The sequence below is a fragment of the Dryas octopetala genome, chromosome 7 (genome assembly GCF_963921425.1).
Source record: "Dryas octopetala chromosome 7, drDryOcto1.1, whole genome shotgun sequence".
Taxonomy (NCBI): domain Eukaryota; kingdom Viridiplantae; phylum Streptophyta; class Magnoliopsida; order Rosales; family Rosaceae; genus Dryas; species Dryas octopetala.
This window is the reverse complement of record NC_141372.1, coordinates 1325449-1346749: the sequence shown is the minus strand read 5'-3', so window position 1 is coordinate 1346749 and position 21301 is coordinate 1325449. Positions and strand designations below refer to the sequence as shown.

At 36.5% G+C, this 21301-nt stretch overlaps 4 protein-coding genes across 5 annotated transcripts; 1 reads left to right on the top strand and 3 right to left on the bottom strand.

Annotated features, from left to right (window-relative positions):
* The first annotated feature begins 1665 nt into the window (after positions 1 to 1665).
* LOC147278196 (AAA-ATPase At3g50940-like) lies at positions 1666 to 3726 on the top strand. Its single transcript, XM_086251171.1, has 2 exons — positions 1666 to 2812; positions 3207 to 3726. The coding sequence occupies exons 1-2, from the start codon at positions 1853 to 1855 to the stop codon at positions 3576 to 3578; spliced, it is 1332 nt and encodes a 443-aa protein (XP_086107297.1). The 5' UTR covers positions 1666 to 1852; the 3' UTR covers positions 3579 to 3726.
* Positions 3727 to 3883: 157 nt separating this feature from the next.
* On the bottom strand, positions 3884 to 8372 carry LOC147278195 (phosphatidylinositol/phosphatidylcholine transfer protein SFH8-like). Its single transcript, XM_086251170.1, has 14 exons — positions 8145 to 8372; positions 7599 to 7899; positions 7355 to 7454; positions 6945 to 7211; positions 6754 to 6831; positions 6528 to 6629; positions 6391 to 6440; positions 6199 to 6298; positions 6004 to 6102; positions 5779 to 5892; positions 5385 to 5517; positions 4739 to 5142; positions 4212 to 4286; positions 3884 to 4101 (listed from the first exon to the last, which is right to left on the bottom strand). Exons 1-14 carry the CDS (start codon positions 8176 to 8178, stop codon positions 4078 to 4080), a joined length of 1881 nt encoding a protein of 626 aa, XP_086107296.1. The 5' UTR covers positions 8179 to 8372; the 3' UTR covers positions 3884 to 4077.
* Positions 8373 to 9332: 960 nt separating this feature from the next.
* On the bottom strand, positions 9333 to 13447 carry LOC147278194 (bifunctional nuclease 1-like). Its single transcript, XM_086251172.1, has 11 exons — positions 13068 to 13447; positions 12346 to 12651; positions 12018 to 12188; positions 11850 to 11899; positions 11685 to 11741; positions 11508 to 11573; positions 11277 to 11351; positions 10840 to 10958; positions 10335 to 10426; positions 9774 to 9829; positions 9333 to 9618 (listed from the first exon to the last, which is right to left on the bottom strand). Exons 2-10 carry the CDS (start codon positions 12635 to 12637, stop codon positions 9777 to 9779), a joined length of 975 nt encoding a protein of 324 aa, XP_086107298.1. The 5' UTR covers positions 12638 to 12651; positions 13068 to 13447; the 3' UTR covers positions 9333 to 9618; positions 9774 to 9776.
* A 2968-nt stretch (positions 13448 to 16415) lies between these two features.
* On the bottom strand, positions 16416 to 20454 carry LOC147278193 (basic helix-loop-helix (bHLH) DNA-binding superfamily protein). Of its 2 annotated transcripts, none has more exons than XM_086251644.1 (7): positions 20043 to 20454; positions 18583 to 19411; positions 17864 to 18028; positions 17628 to 17693; positions 17439 to 17504; positions 16914 to 16982; positions 16416 to 16815 (listed from the first exon to the last, which is right to left on the bottom strand). In XM_086251644.1, exons 1-7 carry the CDS (start codon positions 20171 to 20173, stop codon positions 16657 to 16659), a joined length of 1485 nt encoding a protein of 494 aa, XP_086107770.1. In that variant the 5' UTR covers positions 20174 to 20454; the 3' UTR covers positions 16416 to 16656. The 2 variants fall into 2 exon arrangements, with proteins under 2 accessions (XP_086107770.1, XP_086107771.1); XM_086251645.1 differs by having other exon boundaries at positions 17882 to 18028; positions 20043 to 20443.
* Between the last annotated feature and the right edge of the window lie 847 nt (positions 20455 to 21301).

The window sequence follows — 21301 nt, the reverse complement described above, 5'->3', positions numbered from 1 at the left end:
CCTAAAAAACGACTTGAGATGCAATAAGGCACAACTTATGAAACTTAAGGGTATGACTTTAGAAGTGTCAAAATATGACTTGGGATGTCACTAGGTACAATTTGAAATGCATCAAGGGTATAAACATTTAAAATGTCTCGAGCTACAAACTGAAATTCTCAAGGAACGACTTGGGATGCCCTAAGGAACGACTTGAGATACACTAAGGAACGACTTGAGATACACTAAGGCACGACTTGAGAAACTCTAGGGTATGACTTTAAAAGTATCAAAACATGACTTAAGATGTCACTAGGTACAATTTGAAATGCATCAAGGGTAAAACATTTAAAATTATCAATGAACGACTTGTGATGTCCTAATGAATGACTTGAGAAACTCTAGGGTATGACTTTAGAAGTGTCAAAACATGACTTGAGATGTCACTAGGTACAATTTGAAATACATCAAGGGTATAAACATTTAAAATGTCTCGAACTACAAACTGAAATTCTCAAGGAACAACTTGGGATGCCTTAAGGAACGACTTGAGATACACTAAGGCACGACTTAAGAAACTCTAGGGTATGACTTTAAAAGTATCAAAACATGACTTAAGATGTCACTATATACAATATGAAATGCATCAAGGGTATAAACATTTAAAATGACTCGAGCTATGAACTGAAATTATCAAGGAACGACTTGGGATGCCCTAAGGAACGACTTAAGACGCTCTAAGACACGACTTGAGAAACTCTAGAGTATGACTTTAGAAGTGTCAAAACTTGACTTGAGATATCACTAGGTACAATTTGAAATGCATCAAGAGTATAAACATTTAAAATTCTCAAGGAACGACTTAGAATGCCCTAAGGTACGACTTGAGAAACTCTAGGTACGATTTTAGAAGTTTTAAAACATGACTTGGGATGTCACTAGGTATAATTTGAAATGCATCAAGTGTATAAACATTTAAAATGTTTCGAGTTACGAATTGAAATTCTCAAGGAACGACTTGGGATGCCCTAAAGAACGACTTGAGATACACTAAGGCACGACTTGAGAAACTCTAAGATATGACTTTAGAAGTGTAAAAACATGATTCAAATAAACCACAAAATTGTAGATAAAAAAAGGTTTCTAATAAAAAGAACCCTTACCGCCGGCAGATTTAAAGAAACTTGAATTTTATTGATGGAGAAGAGATTATTGGAAGAAGATTAAAAAAGAAAGCATAGCTAAACAGGGAGGCCTTGTGCATGGCTCTCTCTCTTTTGGATAGAAAGCTTCTCTTCCTCTAGGCGCCTTCTTGTGGAGGTCTTTGGAGCTTGCTACATTTTTTCATTTATATTTGTTAGAATTTTGTATGTTTTTTTTTTTGTCTGTTTGTTAGAATTCTAATATTGATCTCTCATTCTCTTTATATAAGCAAGCATATGGGTGCTCTGGGTATCGCACCCAATGTTCTTACTTCGACTTAGAGTGATTAATTGATGCTGTCATTTGAGCAAAATGAGTCATGCATATAAAAGTATGGAAGTTGGGCTTTGAGATTTTCTGAATTGACAATGGGCCTAGTCTCAAGTCAGGCCTATGTCTGGTTAGTATTGAGTGGGTTTAACTAAAAATCCAAGAGTAGATTCTAATCAGTCGAACCACCGACATAACTTGTATCATCTTCTTTCTCTCCAAGCAAACCCGAAAGTAAAACCCTATAAAACCTACACAAACCCTATAAAATTGGATCAGCCGCATCTCAATAATATCCATTAAATTATAAATAAAAAAGTGGGGTTCGCAGGAATATATACCCTCCACCTCCAAAACCATTGTATCAGCGGCTGCCTCACTCGCGGCCTCGGTAAAGAGGATGTGGTATTCGCAGGAAAACATACCCTCTTCCAAAACCATTCTCTCAGTCGCCGCCTCTGCAGTTCTCTTTCGAACCATTGTAAACGATCTCGTCCCCGATACCTTGCAAGACTTGTTCTTCTCGCGCCTCAAAAAGCTCTCCAACCAACTCACCGTCGTCGTTGATGAGTTCGATGAGCTGACCCCGAACCAGATGTTCGAGGCCGCCAACGTCTACTTGGGCACCAAGCTCTCACCCTCCATGCGCAGAATCAAAGTCAATAAGCCCGAAAAGGAGAAGCAGCTGGAAGTCAAAATCGACAAGCATGAACAAGTTGTTGATTCGTACAAAGGTGTTAAATTCAAGTGGGTTTTGGTGTGTTCGAGCAGCGAAAAGCCAACCTCCAATAATAACAAAAAGGATCGCAGTAGTGAGATAAGGCACTTGGAGCTTAGCTTCCATAAGAAGCACAGGGACATGGTGTTAAAGTCTTACTTGCCCCACATTTTGCAGAGACATAAACAAATCAAAGAGGAGAGAAAGGTGGTCAAGCTCCATACAATTGACTATCATGGGACAGACTATTGGGGGTCTATAAACCTTGATCATCCGGCAACCTTCGAAACCATAGCGATGGACCCGGAGATGAAGAAGGAACTAATGGAGGACCTTGATAGGTTTACAGAGAGGAAGGAGTATTATAGGAGAATAGGGAAGGCTTGGAAACGTGGGTACTTGTTGTATGGACCACCAGGCACTGGAAAATCAAGCTTGGTTGCAGCCATGGCTAATTACCTCAAGTTTGATATTTTTGACTTGGATTTGAGGGAGGTTCAATGCAATTCTGACTTGAGAAGGCTGTTGATTGGCACCAGGAGTCGATCCATATTGGTCATCGAGGATATTGATTGTTCAATTGAGTTGGAGAACAGAGATTCAGACAAGAATAATGAATCAAAACCTGATGACGATGATAAGGTAAAATATCAAGACTCCACTCCCTGTTTCACTTAATTAACTCGTACTTTTTGTTTTCTTGTATATAGTTTCTTCCAACTTGCCTCAGTTACCACTTTGGATTTATTTTCGTATATTTTTCACATTTTGTTATGAACCCACATTAACAGTTGGAACAAAAAGTGATAAGTAACTACAGGGACGAAATTGACAAAAAAAAAACCTAGGAGACGAAAGCACAAATTTTGTCAAACTATTAGTGTCTTTTGGCCTATATTATAATAACTAGACTTTCTTTTATGATATGCTTCCGTTTGGATTTTTCTATGATATGCATTGCAAATTGTTGTCACGATTTACAAAGACAGTTTAGGTTTATAATGGAACATGGGATTGATGCCTACCTTGTTCATAGGTGACCCTGTCTGGCCTATTGAACTTCATTGATGGGTTGTGGTCAAGCTGTGGGGAGGAGAGAATCATTGTGTTCACGACGAATCACAAGGACCGACTTGATCCGGCATTGCAGCGACCAGGTCGAATGGACCGGCACCTCCACATGTCCTACTGCACCTTCAGCGGTTTCAAGACATTAGCATATAACTACTTACTGATTCAAGAACACCCACTTTTTGGAAATATTGAGAAGTTGCTAGATGGCGAGGTAGAAGCAACACCTGCTGAAGTTGCTGGAGAGCTAATGAAGAGTGATAATGCTCAAGTTTCCCTTCAAGGTCTTATCACATTCCTCGAAAGCAAGAGAAATATGGCGAGCCACATCTCATAGAGACTCTTGGTAGCATAATAGGCAAATAAAATGGTCAACTAGTATGTTAATGCTATTTAGTATTTACCATCAATTTAAAGCTCTTTACTGCCATTTTCAACCTATATATATAATATATATCTTCTCTTTATTATTGAAAAAGTATATTGGAGAAGATGCAAATACATTCCAAACCATACCATATTAATCATCAAGATTTTAACATATATTATGTGTAAAATTCTCGGTATTATAATTAAAACTATCCAAATAAGTTGTCCTCGACCTGTCATTGCAGGCACACACAGAACGTTTGATGCAGAAGACACTGACAAATATCGTGGGGGATACTTTTCATTATTTACAATATTTGTAACACATTACGCACAAGGCTAAACAGAAACAGTAGCACCTCTCTGGAAGACGAACTTTGTATTTTGTATATACATCTCAAACATAAAAGCAAGCAAAGCAACACTAACATATCACCAAGCAACTCCTCCTAAAACGGGTATTGTCTTCACCACCAGCAAGATTTTTTTTTCTGTTTCACAAAAACGGAAACAGACAACTTTAGTTTCATGTGCAAGAAGTTGAAAATCTGCATTGCTTAAACTTTTCAAGTGCAGATGAAGTAGCAAAACCTTTACTTACCTGAAGCTTGGCCTGTTCTTGCCTGTCTATATATGCTAGAAGTTCTTCCTGTCTCATTAAAGCTTCATGTAGTGCCTAATCAATACAATCACAATTAAGTCATCACTGATTCAATATAACAGAAAATGTAAGGAAAACAAAGATGAACTATGCATACCAATAAATGTAACGCCACAAAATTGACTAAAATATGCAAATATCAAAAGATGGGCATCCAACCCTTGTTAAAACGACTTACAAAGAAAAATATAAATTCAAAACTTGGTGAGTATTTTAGTGCACACATTAAGGTTTAAGGTCAATAGATATACTGGGATTTCCAATGAAGCAACAGCACACCTACAGATTACAAATTACATAAAATCATAAAATCCTAAGAAAAATCATATTTAGACCTGAGGTTGTAACAAGTGAACATTGTACACCCATGTTTGAGTCAACCATTTTGGTAAACCAGCTTATCTTTCAAAGGTACTTATGAGCAACAAATCACCACTGTCACTAGGCTGGCACAAAGAGATAGTTACCTTTTTAGTTGCAATTAACTCTGCTTCTAATGCATCCACACGACAAACAGCAGCATTGAGTAGCTCTGCTTTTTCATAAGGCATCTCAAAAGGCTTTGCTTGTAGCATGCCTATCTTCTCCTCAAGTTCACCAAGCTTCTGCAAAGCAGATGAGAGAAGCTTTGCCCTGCTTAGCCCTGGTGCCGGTGAAGGGGGCCGGAACTCCTCCTCCGGAATTGACTCAGCAGTCAGGTCAGGAATGTTGTGAGCAGAATCCGAAACAGAGTTTGGGAGTTTCTTAGTCACCTGAAATGCGACAGAACGGATGAGAGCAACAAGGGTAACAAAGAATGCCACAAGCATAGTCCAGACATGAGCACCGACTCCATCTGGTTTTTTTTCCACAGACCGTGGTGAAGATGCTCCTGCAATGTATTCCAATTTATTACTAAAACCAACAATGAATTTTTAAAAAATGAAAATTAGCTCTTGTCACCCTCCCATGTTAGGAGGCATTAAAAGGAAAAGACAATTAACCATAGCTCTTATAGTAGCATGGTTTTTGTAAACATATGCTCTGCTAACTATGAGATATGTTTTAAGTGGCTGGCGAGAAAAATTAGCACTAGGTCACAGAGTACAATAAAAGTGTAGCTAGCTTTCCAACCTCCAGAAGCAAGTGGATTTTGTTGCATGACTTGGTTCTTCCATCCCATATCCACAGCCTTGTCAACCATGGGAACATATTCATCGTACTCCGACAAGACACCAATGCTGCTTGCTTTGCCAACCACCCTAGCCTAAACAAGCATTAAAGAATCCTGACTATGAGTTCAAAGTTTTAATGACATGACATCAACATTTATAGCAGAGTCTTTCCATGTCAAGTCTATTCAATACCACATCAAATTTCAAATAAGCAATTCAGAATTGTACCCTTTTTCTTTAATAACTGAGTGAATAGATTAAAAATCACCCATGAGTGTACTTGCATCTTGCTATCTATATTTTTCCTGCTAATCATTTCAAATGACAGATGCTTGTCAAATAGAGACACTTACTTCTTCACAAACAGGAGTTAACTTAGGTAGTGAATAGCTCCTAGTTGCTTTAGGTGAAGCAATTTCTTCCACTTCGGATCCTGATTCCGCAGTTGACGTATCACTACTTCTTATCTGAATGGAAAATATAAACATAGCGTTGGAAAAAACTTTAAATCAATTTTGAAAATAGACACAAAGCTCAGCTTCCATTATAATGTAGTAGGATGGTCTTATGGTCCGTACCATCGGAAAGCGTGGCTTATCACAAGCAATTACCCTCCCCTCACTGTTTGAAACTGTAACTATTTGTCTGAAACATTGTGCTTCACCACTAAGTACCATCTACACACAGAAATCATTCGTTAAGCCATATAAAGAACACTTGACAAGGAGAAAGAAAATAAAAACTTTATTATTGCCATCCCAATAATACCAAACCTTTAATATGTTTGGATCATTCCACGGCCCTTTATCAGACCTCATACAACCTCCCTGATTGGAACAGGTACAGCTACCACCCAGAAATTCTGGCAACTCACTAAAAAGAGCCAAAATATTTCAACAGTTATAATGGTTAAAACAACAGAAAAAGAAACAACTGGCATATCAAAAAAGAAAAGCATCAATTACCTTGCATCAATTATTTCAAGTAATTTGCTCTGGTACTTGTTACCCAGAACCTGAAAAAATAGCCATATCAGTTGACCTTATTGATAACTTCAGTCAATAGAAACATGAAATGCTTTGATGGACAAATTCAACCATACATGAATTTTGGTGGTTGTTCTGGGATCAAGAAATGTTTTAATTGTATTCCAGAGCAGCCTAAAACCAGGACCAGCATTAATTATAAACATCCGGCAAAGTGTCTGCACAAAAATGAATTTATAAATTAGAAGAGATGCTTGATATGGATTTAAGAACAATTACCACATATATAGGAAAAATGCACTGCTGAAAATGGAAATGACATTAGATATCTAGTCCACATACCTCAGGGTAATTGTCATTATCAATCTTCTGCAGCCGCATGATGAGATCTCGTGCAGACTTGGTGAAGTTTTTAAAACCCTGAAAAGTATATAATTTGAAGGAACAAAAGGAGGAATGTCAATATAGCCATTTATCCCAACATAAAAAAATGCCAAAAAAACTTAAGAATAAATTGTCAATTGACAGCATACCACGCCTTGAACATCTAAAATTGTTGTGCTTGAATCTATATGTCTCTTTGCAGCAATAGAGCAGACTGGAAACTTAATGGCAAAACTCCTTTCAAATTCCTGCACATGGTATCTCACATATCGTTCCAAAGTAGTCACTTGCATAAGCTTATTGGGATCAACCTTCCCCAATCTTTCAATGTAAACAGGTCTTCCCTCCTTGTCCACACCATGATAAAACTGAGGGTAGTACTTGCGAACTTCATTCAACTCACCGAACTCAAAATCCTAGAAGAAAAAGTAAAGCATGTGACTTCATTTCTATATCAACCTCATTGAAGGATAAAAGTCCTAACTATGCACTGCCGAGCTAGAAAAACTAAGTTACATGTAATTGTCGAAAATAGGCAGACCAAAATGCAAAAATTTACCTCCAAAATCGTATCAGTGCCAAATTCTTTCCTCCATTGAATCATGTTAGCCCACATGTGCTTTGCTCTCTCAATATCAAACTTTCTTGCTACCAAAAATCTGCAACAAAATAACTCCTCAGGAAGAAATCATACAAGGAAACAGAAAAAAAGCCAAAAACCAAACTTCCCATATCAAATCTTTTTTGCAGGAAAAAACCCTTTTTTTTCTTTTCCTATAAAAGAAAGGCCAAAAACCAATCACCTCAACAACATATGATAGTCATCATGTCTTGAAGGCAGCAATTCTTCCATGATTAGTGCCTGTCGAAATGCATCCACAGCCCGTAGCTCCTCAACGTCTCGAACATCCTCAATTGAAACAGAAGTGGGCCGGCCACTACTACTTTTCCTCCTTTTCTTCTTGAGAGAATGCCGGAATTTACTCGACGCATTGATTGCTTTCTTCTTCAGGTTCCCAATTCTGGTCCTTCTGTCATCCTCTGAATTCTCAAAATCTGACTTCCTTTCTTTTCTTTCATCATTACCAGAGAACCCCTCAAAACCTATACAACGTTAACCAAATTACCATCAGGTCCTAATTCTAGAGATTATACTTAATTACCTCATTTAAGCAAGTCAATTTCAAATCTTAATGCGGAATAAACTAGTGCCATATCCAAGACCCTAGAAACCCTAGCACTCAGACAAGTAAACGAGATCTTGGGTGACTAAACGACATGAAATATAAAGAGAATTGAAACGAAGAAGAACAGAAAAGATAGGAAAGGATTAAAGAAGATGAACTCACAAGGCCTGGCGAATCGGTCAAGTGGGCCAGACATGGTTACGTTGTGGAGAGCTCAAGAGTGGGCGTCGATGACGAGAGCAAGAACTACTTACAATATTTTCTAATTTCTATGCGAGAAATTCAGACCAGAATTGGCGGTTTTCCGAAGAGACCTTTGGTGTTCTTCAGGGCCTCAGGGTCTTCTGAGCTTATTAGACAAGGTTCAGACTGAGACAGAGGAGTTGGAGCCTTGGAATGGGGGATTTATGATGAAGGGTTAGCATCAAGTAATCAAGTATTAATGTACGGTTTAATTAAATCAAATTTAATTGGTTAATACCGATTGAATTTAATTGAGTATGGCCATTGGCCAAATACAAAGGGTTTAACACAGGAATACACGGTGACCTTTGGTATATGCTATCGGGTATGCCGTCCGTTAATACGCCACTCTAATTCAACTGTGAAAGTCGCCACGTCGGAATAACGCGCGTCAGACTTGGCGGGAATTTGACAACGGCGTTACGGTGGTTAATACGACCACATCTCCCACGGCTTCTCTGTCACTTTCTGAGGAGATCAAAATAAAGACGGGGTTGAAACTTAATATCAGTTCCGTTCAATCGAATTATTATAAAATTTATTATGTAGCTTTTATTTTAACTTTGTGATCAATATTTATTTTACTTATTGGATACATTTTGGAGGAGATGAATCAGGTGATGCTAATAACTTTTGGTACCGCTAATTATCGTCTAAATTTGGAACAGTGATATCTAATGAAAATGTCGGCGCGATACTTTATATTCTGCTAATGATGATGCGTGTAGTTGAATCTAATGCTTGGTCTGATTATGATTTTCCCCTTGCTTTCTTTTTCTTTTTTTGTTTTACATCAACCATTTACTTCCTTTTTCAAATTGCTTTTAATTATAATGTTCTTGCACCGAAAAATAAAGGAGCGTGGACTTTTTAACTAAAAGAATGGATTGAACTTGATTTCATGAATCTCATGGAACCACGCTCGCCTCTTTGACCATGCCTCTCAAATTCATGCCAGGCCAGACACAACTAATTGCTTCATTTCTGAAGGAGGGAGGGGAAGGACGTTCAATTCCAAAACCACACAAGTTCAAGTTCAACGAACCCATAGTGGGGAAATGAATAGGAATGAAAAGAGTAAAGCATGCCAAGCAGCAACATGATATATGTTAAGAATGTTGGGCAAATGAATCACCCATGCCATGCGTACATTAGCCAATAAGAATCAAATTAAGTGCCATCTGCCTCCAAACATTACATTGCCAATTTGCCAGGAAGGTTTATCTATACTACTATACATATATTTTTATATATATATAATTATATTCACAAACTTTTTACATAGATATATAAAAAGAGCAGAGATGCATGACGGGCTACTGTTGTAGTGGGGAACCTTATCAACCTCGAAGAATGGTGTCTATGTACAATTTTAAATCTCTAGGAACAGATTCTGAAAAAAGAAAAAACACCTTAGTTCAACTTTTGGTTTAAGAGAAAAAGAAGACAAAAAAATAAGAATTTGCAGTAAATGTGGGGTGGGGGGGTCTTGCAACTGCAGTTAACAAGGTTTCAAAGTTAATTTGGGAGTGATGGTGAGCTTCTTACCTGTTATATCACGTTCCTTTTAGCACGAAGTTGGAGAAGCTTGTCCCTCCACTGAGCTGGAAAAGAGTATGAAAAATGTGAGATTTCATAACAGCTTAGCCACACACAGACAAACAACCACCAAAGAGCTGTAACATTAATGGGCACTCAACCATGCTAACACAGGAAGGGATTCTCTTATGCCCATGAGCTACTCGAGAAAATTCGAGAACACAAACCACTTGATCACCCATGAATAGATGTTTTCCTAGAAATGCTAGAAGCCAATGAATTACATCTAAATCCAATGATGACACCTGATGTTAAGAAAACCAAGGTAATCGTAAAATGAGTGCCACAACCTAATCCCATTGACTGGCAGACAACACAATGTCAAATCATGTTTTAGGCTATGATTTAAAACCATCATAAGTTGCTAGTACCAGCACATCTGACTGTCATCTGATTTTTTCTTTTGCCTTCTGAGAAGTAAAAGCAACATCACAGAACTTCCCACTTACACAAAGATAATTGCCCTTCACAGACAATAACAAATCTATTAAACATAGAAAAGAAATTTACCAGCATCCCTATAGCGTTCCTCAACAGCAGCAATAAGCATGTTGCGCACAAGATTAAACTCCTTTGTTTCAACACATGGTTGACCACTTGGCCTGAAACCATATAAACTTTCAATTAATTCCTCTATTTCACTGTACAATAAATTTAGAGATAGTTTGTTTCTTGCTCAGATTAATGATGCAGACACTAATCTCTAATAATCAATTAACCTATCTCCTAGCCAATTGGAATGTATAAACATTTGAAACACCTTTCAACATGAATCTCAGAAAGACTGAACAAACATGTAAAGTATTACATAGGCAACAGTTACATCATCTGATCACAGTCAGATTGCATATCCTTCCAACTAATCTTATCCAAACCCAACTAAATGTACTTTACGCAGTATAAAATCTTTAGCATCCAAAACACATACCACGACAAACTTGTACACACATTCAACTCAGAAATGATCCCTTTGAGATAGAAAATAAGAACCATTTATAAGACATTCAAAACTTACCGATCCAGTTCAGTAAATAATAATCCATCTGAACCAGGAGCCTGCGTCGAGAGCTTTCCCGATTCAATAACTCTCATTCCATCACTGTATGCTAGGTACTTGTTGACTTGTATGGGAACCTGCACAGAATATAAAAATTCTACAGTTGATCACTAAACCATTATTAAGAGTTTTTAAGGCCTTTGCACATTGAGTTCGCAAGACAAGACAACATAATTATACAAACATGCACGAAACTGAACATCCAAACTGACCGTAAGAACCATGTTAAAAAATTGGTAGGAACTTTTTATCTTTCAGTTCAACATTCATTAAGACTTTGGTCAACAGGTAGTTTCTAAACATTCTAAATGTTCAAAGATTTTAGCAGGTAGTTTCCAAGCAATCTAATTGTAAGATTTGAAAAATAGATATTGTAAGCAGCACAATCAGAATACCTTGCACCTTACAGCAATGTTGATGGCATCTGAAGGCCGAAGGTCGAAGCTGACACACTCTGTGTCATTACCCGCCTGTCACCACATCTAACACAGTGTCACTATACACTAACCACTTAGAAATTTGATGTGATATAAGTAATTCAGTTCCCCACCCCCCTTTTTCTCCCACCCAAAAATAAAATAATAATAATAATAATGAAGCCAGATGAAGAATTGAGTGGTATATGCCTTTCTGAGGTATAACTGAGCAAAATATGCCTCATGCACTCTCTTAGTGACTCTAACAAGTCGGACCTGCAGAGGTTGAAAACAATAAAAAAATACAATCAAAGGTCATGAAGAATGTATGCGTAACAGACTAACATTATCATATTGTCATAGAAGAAAAACACGACAAATACATACCTCATAACCCATTTTGTCAATCATCTCCCTCACCACTTGATACATAGTTGGCCTAGCCTGGAAATCAAATACCGAAGTATAGATTTTTAGAATTGCTATTCAACCAACCTAGAAAAACAAAAATCCTAACTCAAACGGAAGGACAATGGGGGAGAGAAAACATACAATTGGAACATTGCGCACTGCTGCCATGAGCAACACACTAGGCATCTCCACTGCAATCAAAGGCAAACAAAGCTTCAAATTGACATAAAAAGTTACAGGGATTTCTGAGGTAAATCCTGAACGTAAAAGTCTACTAAATTAGAAACGACTAATTCAAGATTAACATACAAACGATTATTGGGAGAAGAAGACCAGTCCCATCTTCCATCTTCAATACAATTGCAGGATGTGGTGCATAATCTGGCAGATGCCCACCCTGAGGGTTGTTATGGACACACCTTAAGTGCCTACCATCCCTCATTTTGATCATGAATCCATCAGCTCCACTCTTCACCTCAACTATACAAAAAACCAAAGGCAAAAACTTGTCATTTGACGGCACATGGGAAATAACAGTATACAAGAATTTCACAGAAACGCCAAGTTCTAAGGATTCATAATTAAAATTTCTGGAATTAAAGGTTACAGAAATGAATTAATTGATCGCGTAGCATACCGGCTTCAAGTACACTAGAGTTGACATAATCTTCATCATTTTCATTGAAATTCTCTGCCATGCTTCCATTGCCATTTGACGAAGAACTGAAAGTACAATGCACTCTTGTGCATTTTCGTGCATTTTGAGGAGCAGAAACAAAACCGGCCTTGGGGATCCCTTTGAATCCCCATAATTCAGTTCTAAGAAACCTAGCCTTTACCAAAGGGCCTACCACTGGCAGAGTGTAAAACCCCGCTTGCTTTGCGCGAACAGTGGGGCAAATTACTGGCCCTTGCAAACACCCCATCATACCTCCTCCAAAATCTACCCAATAAAAAAACAAAGTAAAGATCATGTGCTGTTTGGTTGCTGAGAAAATTTAAGAAATTGAAAGTGATTTAAATTCAGCATATTTTATAAATTCGTACATGAACTTGTGACGCCTGTACGTATTATGGGATATTACATAAACAAAACGGAAATTTTATGTTTGGTTGCCGAGAAAATCGGAAAACGTGAGCGATTGAGATGATTAGTTTATGATTTGATAATTAATCATGATTTAGTAAAGTAAAATGGTTAAAAGAAAAAAGAAATCCACTGTCACTCACTCACTCTCACTTTCAAGTTACAACAAGTAGTAGCCAGTTGGAAGTGTTAGAACATCAATCACAGTCTCACAGATATGGAACCAGATCAGAGCCTAAAATCAGACCTTAAGACCTTAAACAGCTCTCTACCTTTAAAGACGAAGATCCAAGTGACGAAGCCTTTTAATCACTGATCAAAGCTAAACAAAGCCTTCCGTTTTCTGGAGCTTCTGTTTCCGATTCTCCAGCGGATTCCGGAATCCAATTCCGACTCAATTAAAATCCTGAAGAAAGCGATGGACGATGGGAATGAAATTTATGTAGAATTCTCGAAGATCTGAATCAATCGAATAAAGTCTGCGATCGAATAGAGAGCTTGTAGAGGAAGAAGCAATTGAAGCTTCTTTGGATTTTGGAGAAATTGAAGAAGTGATCGACAAGGAGGAACGGATAAAAGGAATGAGAGATGAGAGATGAGAGATGAGGAATGAGATAAGAGATTCTTGCTTGTATAATTGTATTGGTATGAAGCGATTGAGAGATACATTAAAAATACTTGAAGTGCTTGGGGGACAACATGAATCAATTGTGTTTGCTCAAATTACGCTTCTGTCCCCGTTGGAAAATAAGCTCATTCGTCAATCACTCGGTCCCATGTAGAAGGGTATTTATGACATTTAAGCGAAGTGGATAATACCGGTCTGACTGATAGTAGCGGCTTCGCGCGTAGAATGACATCATGACAGGGTCTGAGGGGCAAACAGTGCCGGCGGTCGACGAGATCAAGATTCATAAAAGACTGCCACGTGTGCCCTTTCTCCAGGTTGATCTGGATAAGGCTTCTCTATAGAAAATATCAAAATTCTGTTTTCTTCCTCAAAATATCGGTTTGTGTATTCCAGTTGGTACTTTTTTCTTCCTTTTGCTAACACTTGCACCTTGATGCCATCGTGGTTCAAGTCCTTCCCTTTCCTTTTTTATTTTTCGGTTATAATTTATAAAGAGGCATGGCAACATGGATCAAAGATTTGGATGAGTACGCATATATATGAATTGTATAATTTTTTTATTAATTTCTTTATTTATTGAAATAAAATTTTAATTTTTTAAAATAATAAATTTTGGATTCAAACATTATGAACGAGAGTTCATTAATAAAAAAATAATATTCGTATCTTTGATATTCACCATTGGTACCTTATGACTTGGCTTGATAACTATGATCTGGCTTTATGGCATACCCTCTTATTATAGTGTTATGATCATGTGCTGATGATTCGAGCACAAAAGCATGGTTTTTATCATACTATATTTAAATCATGTCCATTTCAATGGAACAATGGCGTCTGGCCAGCTTATAAACAAAGTTATAATAATAAATGTAGTATAAGAAATTAAGAACATTCATTTTAATATTGCCAGAATGACAGAATCCCCCCAGTTTTCGTCTCCCACAGGTTTATATATAAAGGTCTACTTCAAAAAAGAAAACAAATAAGAGTTCTTTTTCGATATTAAAAGGGAATTTATAAAAGGGGCCCTCTGCAAATAAATAAAGATCATCAATAAGGAATATAGAAAATTGAAATTGGAGCACGAGTAACGTCACGCAAGAGACAAGAGTAATTTAAGATTTTATAATAATAATTAATTTAATATAAGCTAAACGATTAATTAAGAGACCACTTACAATTAAATAATTAATCGGTATGATCTTCTCAAAAAAAAAAAATCGGTATAAAGCGATATTACCATTTTTTTACACAACTCTTATGTGCCCATGTGGGGATTGGCTGTCTCAAGTGATATCATCTGATACGTAGGATAGAGCCATCATAGAGGACATTAATTTGACTTTCAAATTTAGCTTCTTCAACTATGTTTTAATATTTACACTTTTTATTTGAGTTTTATTATTGACATTGCACATAGTCATTTTGTATTAACCAACCTCCCACCTATCAAGTCAAGGTGAAGACTGAAGAGTTGATTTGAGAAAAAATGTGATTGATAGAAATGGTAATTAAGGAATTTATTTTGGATAATTATGGACACTTCGAGAGTACATAGAACTTTAAAACTTGAGAAATTTGAAAAATTAATCTAAATTTGAGTCATTTAAAGGTTTTTTTTTTTTTTTTTTTTTTTTAAGATTTAAAAATTTGATCCTTAAGTAGTATTTGAGCTTCTTTCAAAAAGTGTTCAAACACTTTTTAAAAGCGTTCGAGCACTACTCAAAGAGTGTTCAAGCATTTCTCAAAGAGAATTTAAGCATTACTCGATGGTAAAATTTGTAAATCTAAAAAAAAAAAAAAAGAGATAAAAGTCTTTAATGCAAACAAAAAATTGTTACTTTTTCAAATTTTATAGGCTTTATTACAAGTCACCTACATAGATTATGATCTCGTTTGCATTTTACCACCAAAATTCAAAATTGAATTAGTCTGCCACCTAAATTTTTAAACAATTGCAATGTCTCTCCTCCATCTAATTCAGTCATTTTCTAGAGATTTTTTCGTCATTCCAATCCTAATCCCCATCTCTACCGCCACCAATCTCTAGCCACCCCAACCTCTCCTCCTCTCTCTCTCTCTCTCTCTCTCTCTCTCTCTCTCTCTCTCCTCCTCCTTTCTACCTCCACATCAAACCCTTCTTTTTTTTGGAAACGCCATGGATCTAAGAAGCTCTCCTCCAACATTCTCATATTCTAGGACTAGATTTTGAGTTCAAATTTGAACCCTAATTCGGGTTCTATATTACCGTTGTCGTCGTCGTCGATTGAGAGAGAGAGAGAGAGTGAGAGAGAGAGAGAGAGAGAGAGATTGGGGTGGCTGGAGGTTGGTGGTTGGTGGTGGTAGTGGAGATGAGAATTAGGCTTAAAATGACGAAAAAACTTCTGAAAAATGACAGAAAAGTTGATGGAATTGAATGGAGGTGTGACATTGAAAATTTTAAATTCAAGTGGTAGATTGATTCAATTTTTAATTTGAATGGTGAAGTATAACCGGGTTCATAATCTAGATGGTTGACTTGTAAAAAAACTAAATTTCTTTTAAAACTTAGGTCTATTGAAGATGGGCCTTGACCACAATTTTGAGTGGAACCATGTAGAATGGGCCAGGCGGCGGGCTGAATGGACCAAATTGGAGAGCCTAAACTTGAATGGACATTTAGATGTAGGTTGACTTACTAATGGACTTTGTCCCCGTAGGTATGGACCGGGCAAACAGAAATTTAACTCATATGGCGCTTTTTTTTGAAAAAAATTAAATTCATATGGCGCCATTTTTTTGGCCATGGAAAGTCGAAGTTTCATTAAAGAGCCAAAACGACAACCTTTACATAGCAAACAAACAAACCAAATACAGCCAGAAAACAGGAAAATCAAAACAATAGTATTCCAATCAAATGCAAAATAAAAAATATGTTTCTAGCATTTAATAAATAAATAAACAAGTTCAAATGCTTAATTAAACTATTATGGATTGGAATCAAATGTTGTTTTGAATATCAATAAATTTGCATAGTACATAAGTCAAGTGAAAGAAGGTCCACTAGAGGCTAGCTGCTAGAAGATGCTATAAATTAATTAATGGCAGTACATAAATAAATGTTAATGGATCAAACTTGGTCCATCCTGGAATCTGTTTACAGGATGACCAAATTTGCTCCATTAAGCTGGAGGGAGGTTTCACCGATTATATATGGCTATGTAATTAAGATAACGCATTATTGATAATTAAGTCCCTCCACCACCAAAGTTAGGTGTTGGCCAAACAGTTCCACCACCAGTGACGTCACCTGTGACATAAGACATGCAAGACAATGGCACGAGGCAGAGCCCTCTACTTCTGAGATCTCGCTTTGTTTGATCTCCATTTCCGTTCTCTGTCACACCCTGAAAAATGATTAGCAGTGTGTTATATAAACTAATCAAGAAATTAATTTAGGAATTACGTACACATCTCATTAATTAACTCGATCTAACGATCTTACCCCTTGCATTGTTTTAGTAGTGGTGGACTGCTTGTTGCGTGATGACTTCATGTAGGGGACGCTTAGTGTCTGCACAAATTACGTACACATACGTACGTGAAAATCAAGACTCAATTATAAGTATTGACTCATTCATATATATATATGCATGATTTGAATAACAATGCATGAATCGTAGAAAACATGGCAGGAACCAGAAAGAAGAGCCAAGCCAAATACGTCTGGCAAAGTCTACTTCAAGATCAAAGAGATCACATTAATTACTCTTCACAGAAGATGAGACTAAAACTTAAAAAGAATGCCTTAAGAGAAACCCTAGCATGCAGACTCAATAAATTATAAGTATTTTTCTTCTAGAAATTAATTGATTGGTCGTGATCATAATATATGTGAGATTACAATTCTGTCTAAATATTAATATTCCATTATTAATGGTTCAGTCGACTTTAATTAGGTTAAAATTCAAATGACATATATAATTAAGAACATGATGTGGAAGTGGCAGTAGTTAAAGTAAGTACGTACCTCGACCTGGTTTTGAAGGAATTTGATGTATCCGATGGCCTCCATCAGTACGGATGCTGTGTCTGTCTGCAATATATGTTTATATATTGGACGTTAAGGAAATTTTAATTTCGGATTTTCCTTTTTGTTTTTCATTGTAAAGTGAAAATTAAGCAGAAACAAATAATTAATTACGTAGTAAGTACGTACCTTGCCAAAGGGTGCCACCAATTGCTGAAGAGCTGCGATTCTATCTCCTAATTTCTCCTTCCTAACCTGTGGAAAGTAATTAATTAATTCCAAAACGTACATTAATTTATACACATTCAAGCAAATAATTTGTGCATGCTTTGGAAATTAACTAACTAGTATAAGTGGCTACCATGAAGAATTAATGAAGTACCCTAATTAATAAATAATCATTATAAGAATTATTAATAAATTACTTGGTTGGGCATGGTCACCTTGAAGGGTGGGCATGAATTGCGTGACTCCAATCGTGATTTCTTTGGAGCAGCTGCTTGAGTTACTTTTGGCCCAATCAAACTGCCGGGTCGCTTCACTTCAGACGACGACGTCGTTATTTGATCATTCTCGAACCATGATGATATCTTTGATCCAAATGCAAACAATATCGATCAGTACTTAATTGTTTGATCCATCACCAAAGTCAGTGCTAATTAATTTGGATGAAACAACGAAAGAGATCGAAGAAAAGAAAAAGAGTACTTCTCTGAAAAAGGAGATGCACACACACTGTATAATTGTATAAAGTTTGAACCTATGCTCCCGATGTTCCAAAAAGGGACAAAGTCATATATTCTTTTGGGGCGATAACTAAATAAAGATTTTTAGAACAAAGTGTATAAACTTTTCCATTTATTTATTTTTTTTTCCGATAGCCTCTGCAGTGATGAAAATATATGACTGATTTCATTATGAGTTTCCCATATATAAAAAATATTGTTACCATGATGTTTGAGTGCTAATTGCAAAGTAATGCTCTCACATATCAATTCCAAGGTCTTAAAGATTACATAAGTATGAAGGTAGCCATTTATTTCTAATAATATGCTGGTATCTAAGGTTTGGCTAGGGTAACAGTTAATGCAGGTTCGCTGCTAATAAGAAGAAAATTAAAAAGAGGAGGAAGAAGAATACCCACATTAGTACTAGTGTTGCCACATGATAGCCTATGGTCGTTTGAATGCTGCATCTGTTGATGATGACCAAACGAATATTGCCTATCCTTGTACATGCCATGGGTATCAATATCACCCTCATATGAAGTAGGCTGACTAAATCTTCCAGAAACATCCATGGCATGCAAGTTCATGTCCAAGTTTAAGGAGCTGCTTGAGATTGTAGACGAAGACGACGAGTGGTTCAAGTTGGAAATGTTTATGCTGGGATAAATTTGGCTGAACTGCCCCGGTCTGCTAGGCGTCGCCGCCACGTGACGATGACCTCCAAGCTGATCATTACAATGATGGTTTGAGTAAAATTGATGATCTCCAGCTGAAATTTGATGATGGTGATGATGAGCAGATGAGGACAAGGTCCTGAGCAAGAGTTTCTCAGTGAGATCATTCATCAATTGATGATCTTTTTGCTCGTTCTTTATATTATTGATTAGGCCGCAGCTGCTTGTACTAGTACTACTGGGAAATAAGTGGTAATCGTCGAGACTAGTAGTACTGGTGGACATGAGCATTTGTGTTAATTTTGGAAAGGAAATATCTGAGGATGATGATGAGGAGGAGGAGAGCTCTCGCTTAATTTTTGCAAGGTGTTGCAGGTCATGAGCAGTGGTAGGTGGCCAGTGATGAAAGCCCAAGTGATGGTTATCTGCTGCAGCTGGTACCATGGAACTAGTACTAGTAGACAGTGCTAGTACCTCATCACTACTTTTCTGCCTTGAATCTCTCAAGTTTGAGATATGTACTTCATCAAAGCTTGAGTTTGATGCGTTATCAGCTGCAGTAATTGTACTACTGCTCCTCCACAAATATATATTTAACAGTATTCCATCAGAAGAGAAAATTATATATTAATTAAAATACATAAATTAATTAATTTCAAAATGGAAGCTAGCCTTAATTCCCAAAAAGAAAATATATATATATATTGTGTCTTCTTAATTACTTATTAATTAACTGCTATCAATATTGTATATCACTATGACATGATGATGTTTTTGGATCATATTAATTGATGCAAGTGATCATCAGTATACTACCTATATATATAGTCTACTAGATATACATTTCATCCTGGCCTGCTGCATATATATATCTAGCTAGGTTATGACTTCATTCATAACTTTAGCTTTTATAATCTAATGGATTAAAAACTAGCTTGCTGAACTATTTAAAACATCTCATAATTGATAAAATAACAGCATATATAAGAATATTTCTAGCTAGTTCTCAGTTTTCAGACTGAGGAACACATCAAATAAAAAAAGAAGCTAGGGAATTCCAAAATTTAAAGTTCTATATATATATGAACTGCCAAATATATGTTCATTATCATTGAAAGAATGAAATTAAACTAGCTCTCAGTACAGAGAGAGAGAGAGAGAGAGAGAGAGAGAGAGAGAGAGAGAGTGATGGGACTGCTTACAAATTGGTAGTAGGGGTCCAAGCATGGTTGGTTGGAACTCCATAGCAAGATGGGATAACTAAAGAAGAAGACCCAATTGCAAGATTCTCTTGAAGCTGATGATGTTGGTGATGGAGGTTTGCAGACTCCATAATGATGGATATAATGGTTTTTAATTCAAAAGCAAGTAAGCTAGCTAGCTTGAAAATCCCAAGATAAGAAAAGCAAGCAAGCAAGCAATAGAATTAATTAGGTAATTAATTAAGTAGCTTTGCTCGAGGAATCTCTCACTCGATCAATTCAAAGAAAGAAAGCTAGAAAGAAAACCCAGTTCAAAACAGTTCAGGTGACTCCCAAACATACCTTGTTGCTTTTAGCCACTTTTCTCAGTTTCCTCTTTACTCTTTCAAATTTATATCCCCTATTAATTAAAGTAGCCTTGAAAAGAAAGAAAGAGAGAGCGTGGTTGATCATGAGTTATTCATCTCCACACCCCATACCCCTCTCTCTCTCTCATGACTTTATTTGTTTATTTTTCTTTACAGCTCTCTCGATCTCTCTCTCTCTCTCATATCATCATATGTAATGTAATGCTTTTTAATTTGCACTCTCTAACTGCAATTACAGGCAGATGATTATACTTCCTCTACGCCATGATTAAAACCCCTGCCTTCGATCCCAAGGCTGTCAACCAAGCTCAGAAGAGAAATGATAGCAACCACGCTCTCTACTTTTTTTCTCTCTCTCTCTCTCTCTCTCAACCCCACATATCGAAGCATGTTATATACAGTTAAATATCCCATTTGTCATATATGGTAGGTAAAGTATCTAGGTGAATATTTAGCAAAATAGGAGAGCATTTACTCTTTACATTTTATATGACAAGTTTGAATTTTGCTGACTTAGCTAATATCCTTTGGTGAAAAGAAGAGTGCTCAAAATTTGTATCATATTAATTTATATCATCAAAAAAATAGATTTAGAGATTTCTCTCCACAGGATTGAAAATGTTCTAAATTTGAATTCCTCCTTTCTAGCTAGCTTACATAAAGAAAAATAGGGTTGACATCGACCATGTATGAGTTCTATATATAGGAGTAAATCTGATCAACTTAATTTAGAATCATCAAATTCTTCATTAACTTTGATCTACTCATTTTCATTAATCAAGCAAGGAAATTCTATAAATATTGTAAGAAGTGTTGGGAATTCAATAATATATAAGGGCATGAACGATTAATGACATTGGAAATATTGCTTAAAATGAATTTATGTGATTA

What these genes read in the sequence shown, in the direction of transcription:
- LOC147278196 (XM_086251171.1), top strand. Translation starts at nt 1,853, where the DNA reads ATGTGGTATTCGCAGGAAAACATACCCTCTTCCAAAACCATTCTCTCA. An exon ending in AACCTGATGACGATGATAAG is followed by an intron (nt 2,813 to 3,206) that starts GTAAAATATCAA and finishes CCTTGTTCATAG; the next exon opens with GTGACCCTGTCTGGCCTATT.
- LOC147278195 (XM_086251170.1), bottom strand. Translation starts at nt 8,178, where the DNA reads ATGTCTGGCCCACTTGACCGATTCGCCAGGCCTT. An exon ending in ATAAGCCACGCTTTCCGATG is followed by an intron (nt 5,893 to 6,003) that starts GTACGGACCATA and finishes TTTTCCATTCAG; the next exon opens with ATAAGAAGTAGTGATACGTC. An exon ending in AAATCCACTTGCTTCTGGAG is followed by an intron (nt 5,143 to 5,384) that starts GTTGGAAAGCTA and finishes AATACATTGCAG; the next exon opens with GAGCATCTTCACCACGGTCT.
- LOC147278194 (XM_086251172.1), bottom strand. Translation starts at nt 12,637, where the DNA reads ATGATGGGGTGTTTGCAAGGGCCAGTAATTTGCCCCACTGTTCGCGCA. An exon ending in TCTTCTCCCAATAATCGTTT is followed by an intron (nt 11,900 to 12,017) that starts GTATGTTAATCT and finishes CTTTGATTGCAG; the next exon opens with TGGAGATGCCTAGTGTGTTG. An exon ending in GGAACGCTATAGGGATGCTG is followed by an intron (nt 9,830 to 10,334) that starts GTAAATTTCTTT and finishes ACTCTTTTCCAG; the next exon opens with CTCAGTGGAGGGACAAGCTT.
- LOC147278193 (XM_086251644.1), bottom strand. Translation starts at nt 20,173, where the DNA reads ATGGAGTCTGCAAACCTCCATCACCAACATCATCAGCTTCAAGAGAAT. An exon ending in TGGACCCCTACTACCAATTT is followed by an intron (nt 19,412 to 20,042) that starts GTAAGCAGTCCC and finishes GTGGAGGAGCAG; the next exon opens with TAGTACAATTACTGCAGCTG. An exon ending in CTACTAAAACAATGCAAGGG is followed by an intron (nt 16,816 to 16,913) that starts GTAAGATCGTTA and finishes ATCATTTTTCAG; the next exon opens with GGTGTGACAGAGAACGGAAA.